Genomic DNA, 7068 nt, shown 5'->3' on the forward strand with positions numbered 1-7068 from the left:
GTTATGTTTCCATACATGGATCAGTTTGGTACTACACCCAAAGTTCAGCTGCTGAACCCTAATCAGTCAGTGCAATTTGTGCCCTTTGTGTTGCCTTAAATTTGTTAGCACTTTGACTGTGCCAACACATGCTGATTCATCTCTGATAACACAGTCTTCAACAGCCTCTTAAAAGTCTCTGCCCATGAGTGTTATGCATCTTCCCTCCCATCAATAATCTGAGAAGTATCAGTCTCAAGTCTGTCCTTGTATTTCTAACTACTTTTATAAACTTTCTCAACCCTGCTAAATGAAATACAGAATTTAGCCCTTTGGGCAGTCGTTTGCATTCTACTGCACTCATTTTCCCTTCTGATGGTGGGGAGAACAGTGGTTTCTGTGATTCTGTTAGTTCTCATGCTGCTGATTGCAGACCTTCAGCAGCCCTTGCAAATATGACTCTTCAGCACCTTTTCTACATATTCTGTATTTGTCATGTGTGTCTTATGTTCTTAAAACAAACGCAGTTGGCCTCTGTGCTGCATGATTGCACTGCACAACTCATACCTAGGTTGAATACCTAATACTTGCCCAGTGATGCTTTTGTCCTGAGTGCTCTAGGTGCTGAGGCAGCACACTGTAGTGGATCGAAAGTAGAACCAAGTGCCACTGAAGTCACTCCAGCAGCACAAATACAAAACCATTTTTCTCACCAGAAGTTTTCTTCTCTCAGGCTCTCGTTGGTGTAGACTCAGCACTGCCCACAAGCTGACGGAACAGGGACCCAGAAACTGTAGTCCACCTCACTGCCTTGGTCTCAGCAGATGCCAGGCATTTGAACTGTTCCTGGATTTGTTCCTGCTCTCAGTCAGATCTGTTCTTTGGAATAAACCTTAACCCATGGTGCAGGAACTGGAATTATGAATTTCCTTTAGCTCCAAACAAAGAGCAAGACTCCTTCCACAAGATTCATAGAAAACTGCCTTTTTAATGATAGCCTTCCTATCATTTCAAAGACATTAGTTATCCAATTTGGGTGTGCCATTGCTTTATCACTTGCACAGGACAGATTTCCTCTAATATCTGAAGCTACGTGCAGTGTTTTCCCAAGTCTTCACTCAGTTTTCAGTCCTCTACTGGCTGAAATTGTATTCCTTTGCATTTCCCTTATTCTTCTTCTTTCAAGTGAAACTTCCTTGCAAGCCCAGGCTCTCTTACTTAGAACAGTGGCTTGTACAGCCATTATCACTTAAATATCACTTTCTGTTAAGCTTAATAAAAGCAGTGTACCTTGATCCATTTTCATCTATTTGAATTTGGAAGTTTGACAATGCACAACTCACACAAACTCCACGAACCCTTGCTGTAGACTGCTCCCAGTCATAACCATAGAAATTAATAGGTGGATTTTGCTTTCATTTACTAATGAAGATCCCATTGAGTGTAACATTGTAACCATGAACCCAGTGAAATATCACTTGTGATGGAAAGAATAAAGCATCACGACATGCCACTAAGTAAATCAAATGTTCTTTGCTGCATCCAGAGTCTTAATTAGAGCCTCTTTGTACTCTTAAGTGAGTTACATACCTCAGTAATGTCTCTTTCTCTTTGTAACTCTCTGTAAGCTCCTCAAAAGCCAAATCCATAAATAAATCTGCTACTGTGGAGGGAGCCCCACGCTCTTTTGTGTGTTTCAGAAACAGGGGTTAAGTTTAGGTGGTTTGTAATGGATGTTGTAGTACCAGAGTTACAGCTCCAGGTTCAGAAGATGAGTGTCAGAAATTATCCCATGTCTCAAAGCTGTGCAATTCAGAATCTCAGAGGTGCAGTGAGGTGAGAGTGAACAAATCAGTTTCCAGTTGTTGTGCTTTAGGAAAAATATTCCAGGGTAGACCAGAATTTCAAGTTAACAGAGAGGACTATGATGAGATATGAAAGATAACCATTTTCCTCTAGAAAGTGTTTACTGTGAATGTCAGTTCTGTCTCTAGAGATCATTTCAACACCAATGTCACTCTACTGTTTATGTCTTGGAAGCAGTGACCGTTATGGGTGTGGGCAGCAATGGGGCTCTTGGTCATTAATAATATTTGTGCCAAAAAGAGAAGTCAATTCTTAAAATAACCACTGCTAACACAAGTCACTAAGAACAAAGGCAGGCAGGAGGAGAAACCCTTCTTCTTTTGACTTAGCACTCAGAGGTGTGCTGGCTGCTAAAACTAGTGCAACTTTCAGTCCTTGGAGTATGAGGCTTGCTTGAACAATATACTTGATAGTTCCAGGCGGTTTTAAGGACCTCAGGCTTGTGAAGCACTGTTTGTCTACTTCTGGGAACTGTGACACCTAAGCTAAGAGCTAATCGCTGTAATACACTGAGCAGGGCTACATGCTAACAGCAGCAAAGATGGCAGGCAGAGGGATGGGGAATTTTACATGGCCCACCACACATTTTTACCTCCAGACTTCAGTAGGATATTGTTTGGCCATAGCATTGTTCTTTAAAATCCCAAGCTGAAAGTTTAGTTATGTAACTGGACATAGCAGAGCTAAACTTTGAAGCTAAAGTCTGAGAAATAACTGGTCTGTTAAACAGAAGTGCTTGCATTTGAGCTGTGTATGAAGTGAACTTTGTGTATAGTTTATATGCATCAATTTAAGTTTGGATGGCAATTAGGGCTATTGCAGGATGAAAGATATGATATACATGAAAGCTGCTTTTGTGGTTATATGAGTAATACATTTATATCACATATTGTAAAACATCCACTGCTTTATTTACAGTGCTTCACTGCAACCATATTTTACTATCATGAGACATTCCTTGACCAAAAATGTTGTTTCTAATCACAGAGTAAATTAGTAAGATTGAGTGACTACAGTCTAAATCTTTTTTAAACTAATCTAGTCAAATATGTGCTACCATAACTAGGCCATAGCAGTGTGTGCTGCCGTGCAAGAGACTAGGGTTTAATTCTTGGATTCTGCTTCTCACTCCATGAGCAGGAGCTAGGAGCACTCCAGAGCTGCAGCCTCAACCCTGGGAGGGATGGAGCCTTGTGTCATTCAACAGCAGTGACCCCCACTGGCCAATTTAAGGAGAAGCATTGAGGGGCTCTAAAAGGAGTCACTTCCAGTCCTCCTCAGAGGTTGGTGGTCATTGCACGGGAACTAGTGAGTGGAGGTTCAATGGGGTGCACTCGGTGGGGTCTTCAGCTTTCAGTCTGAGGGCAGAATCCTCTCTGGGGAGGAGCCAGCATGTGTGCTTCCTTGAGAAACTATTTTTGCGTGACATAAGCGGCAGGATTGTCAAGAATATTTATTTATTTATTTATTTATTTATTTATTTATTTATAAATGTCCTGTAACTAATGATGTGATATTTATCTTTTAAATAGAATGAGGGAAAACTCCACTAACCTCAATCTAATTGTAGTTTAATTCCCAGAGTGATAGAAACTCAATATCATGGAGAGAAATGTAAGTGCAAACTGTCCTCTCAGTGGGTGTCACTATATTAAAGGAATAATATTTGCAAAGAATCTGGGAAATTAGAGATGGAAATACTTACAAGGTCATTGAGCGTATCCCCACTAATGCACGAATGTTTCCTATCACAGGCTGAGGCATTTCCCAGCCCAGTGTTAGATGACCTGAGCAGCAAAGCCAGCACTGTTCCAGTGGGGTCATTAATCCCGTCTGTGGTTCTCAGTAACAGGAATATTTGTCTTAGCAGTGGGGGTTATATTTTTGTTTGCTTAATATCATCTTAGTACCCTAGTTTATGTCTCATCAGATTGGCCTGAAGCAATCCTCTTCAACACTTGCAGCTGATAAGCATATTTACCCTTCCCAATCATTTGGTGGATGCAATGCACATTTAATTCTTCCACATGGCCTCCCCAGCCAGCTAGTCTAGCCCCACAGTTATTTTTGATGTGCTTCTCTAAGTCTCATCCAAGTTGCCAACCTCTTGCTGGTATGGCAACAGGGAGAACTAGGGGTCCCTCCTCAAGGGTCTTAAGTAAGAGGAAGTATTGGCCACCTCAGTCTGTGGTTCTGTATTTCAGCCCCTGTGGTCCTTTTTGCCTGCCATATCACACTGCACGCTCAAACCCAACTTGCTGTCCTCTGACAGGTCTCTCTTGTCATTAATGCTCTTGCAGTACAGTAGGGTCAGGTATGGTTCAGCAGTGCACGCCACACACTGTCTGTTGTTTATAGGGATGAAATAAGCTAGGATACTCTTTAGGTCATAAACACCTCTGTGTTTTAGACTTTGATATCACAAAGCTGTGTGTGAGTTTTATTTAACTAAAGATTTTATGGCTATATGGAGTAACAAAACATAGACAACATACAGGAGAAATCACATAACAATTTTCGTCTACTCACAAATTTTTCACATAGCACAGGCTGAGAATGTGATCTAAACATTCCTCTGTAGCATGTCAGCCTCTGCTGAGGGACATCAAGGAACAGTGTAAATACTTTCAGGCAATAATTCATATTGTTTGGTGGTGAAGGAAGTACGTATCTGATTAAAACAAAACCTTATCGAATGCAAACATTTGTCTTCCATTTGCTGTTTACAAATGCTTTTACATTCATAAGGGGAAACAGATCCTTTAAATATTGAATCTGTTGTTGGCTGGAACTCTTGGAAGGGCTTGTTAAATCAGCAGGTACAAAGCTAGACATCTGGAATTACTGCACTTCACCCAGATGCTAGCTGATGCCCTGCCACCTGAGCTGCATGAAAAGATGCATCACACACATTTCTTTAGCAGGTAGCACAGCAGCCTGATTCTCTGCCTAGCAGAGAGAACAAGCGAGCTCTCTGGCTTTGCACCTTTGCTTTCCAGTCTCAAGTTTGCACCTTTCTAACCCATGCTGGTTAGGTTTTCTGCAGCAAGCGTGTGATGCACGGGAGTACAGTAGGCGGTTTACTTGTTTTCATGGAAGGACAATTTGTACTTAAAGCAGTGACTAGATGAATACTTGCTTTCTTGCATGCCTCAGTTTTTGATGACTACTAGCTTCATCAGTGTAATTATAATTAGCACTCTTCATTTTCCTTTTACGGTACCAGCTGGACAGATTGGTCCTCTTACTGCACAGATTGGTGGCAGGGTTGCCTACATGGAGTTAGGTGACAGGCACCATGAAATAACAGATGGTAAATTCAGGGCTTGTTGGCAATCAGCAGGTTTTTGCTAATGACTTAATTAGCTATGCAAATTGTCAAATCAGTGTGAACATTGTTTTTATCGAAAACTTTACCTAAATGAATTACCATAATTAAGTAGCAGAATGTCAAGTATATTGGATGTGCAAAAGGGCTTGGCTGGCTATGGGTAAGAGAGTTACCATCTTCATTAGAGTGCTGTGCTCCACGTTTGGGGAGTCTGAGGATAACAAATGTGGTTTCTTTTGTACTGCTTCTAAAACACACCCGTTGCCAAGGCCCAGCAGAGATGCACCCTGATGCCTTTCCAAATAAAATGGCTCAGGAAAGAATTACTGGATAAAGGCTGAGTACTTCGAGCAGGATTGAAGGCAGTTTCATAGCCTGCTTATTTGCTTACAGTTGTAGGCATTTTTCAGTCTACCTGCTTCTCAGTTCTGGGGTTTCTGAGATCCAGAGCCATGAGCATGCAGCTAGAGAGATGTGTTACAGATTTTCCTTTGCATTAGACATAAAGTGTAAGCCTGTCTCCTGGTTCCTACTATGCAGGAACTTTCAACTCTGCTGTTCAAATATCAAAAAGTTAAGAGATGTAAGTTCTCTAACAATTTTTTAAGTTGATTTTTTCTCTCTCAAGGTTTCCATATAACAAATATTGGGTGCTGTTCACAGGATGTGATGGTGGTAGGAGAACCAACTCTGATGGGAGGCGAATTTGGGGATGAAGACGAAAGGCTTATCACTAGATTAGAGAACACACAGTACGATGCAGCAAATGGCATGGATGATGATGAAGATTTCAACAGTTCACCTGCACTGGGAAATAACAGCCCATGGAACAGCAAACCTCCTGCTAACCAGGAGACTAAATCTGAAAACCCCACACCACAAGCTTCCCAATAGGTTATTCTGCAGCAGTAGCCACTGCAATGTATGTAGTGGGTTATTAATTACTGTTTCACACATTCTTAAAATAAAATTAACCCTCCACACCTTTAAATGGATACAATATCTGTTTCTAAACTAAAGGTATCTCATGTGTTTTTTAATTAGGGAAAACTCTTGTATAAGCTTCCATATACATTTCTTGGAAGCGTTCAGATTCAAGGTGATACTGGCACTGACCTCAGTTAAAATAACTGCAAATTAAAGGGCATCTCATGGCACATTCCTGACAGTGCATTTTATTGGAAGGGGTTGTTTTTATCCTCATCGAACAATGGCCATACTTTAGCAAGTCATCAGTGCTCAGGATCTCATTAACATCACTATGTAGAACTTTCTACAACTGTAACATATTTTCTGCTTTTCAACTTGCACCTGAAATTTCTTGTTTCAGAGGAAATCAGCTTTTAAGAAAAAGTAATTTAAAGTAAGTTTTGTTCTTTCTTTGACTTTCCTTTCACCGATTAATCATTTAAAGGATCCAGCATTTTTAATTTACGTTTAGCTGATGCCAGTAGATACTCTTGCCATCCTTTAATAAAAATGCTGAAACAAGAAATGTCTTTTTTTCATCAAAGACATGAGAAATATTTTTATGTGGAAAAAGACACCCAGTCCTATGAGAGTTTATGCTTTGTAAAATTGCTGTCGATCCAGATATTTTAAAGCCATGTAATCTATTAACTTTGTGGGCAGCTTAATAAATCTAAAAACTTTTGTGTTTTTATTATTGTATCTGAGTTGGCTTTGTTGTTATTTCTTTTCATAGTATATTTCTTGTATAATATTTTTGTAAAGCCCTCAAAACATTTTTTGTTGTTTTTTTTTTCTTTTTTTCTTTTCTTGGATTCTGGTGTATTTATGTGAAACTTTATAAAAGAAACTAATTTTTTCATTTACATTTTAATATGTTCAAGCTCATCATGTAAAGACACAGTGAGTCAGTGTGTTATATA

At 40.0% G+C, this 7068-nt stretch overlaps 1 protein-coding gene across 8 annotated transcripts in view; it reads left to right on the top strand.

Annotated features, from left to right (window-relative positions):
• Nucleotides 1–6808, top strand: part of LDB2 (LIM domain binding 2) — a 208474-nt gene extending 201666 nt beyond the window's left edge. For 5 of the 8 annotated variants that reach the window (XM_054391710.1, XM_054391712.1, XM_054391711.1 and 2 more), the window contains one exon: nt 5840–6808. In XM_054391710.1, the coding sequence (XP_054247685.1) occupies nt 5840–6070 (231 nt within the window). In that variant the 3' untranslated portion in view covers nt 6071–6808. Of the gene's footprint in view, nt 1–2985; nt 3129–5839 lie in introns of all 8 variants that reach the window. The other 3 variants (XM_054391715.1, XM_054391717.1, XM_054391716.1) reach the window with 1 other exon arrangement.
• The last annotated feature ends 260 nt before the right edge of the window (nt 6809–7068 follow it).

Source organism: Indicator indicator, chromosome 23 (genome assembly GCF_027791375.1).
Source record: "Indicator indicator isolate 239-I01 chromosome 23, UM_Iind_1.1, whole genome shotgun sequence".
Taxonomy (NCBI): domain Eukaryota; kingdom Metazoa; phylum Chordata; class Aves; order Piciformes; family Indicatoridae; genus Indicator; species Indicator indicator.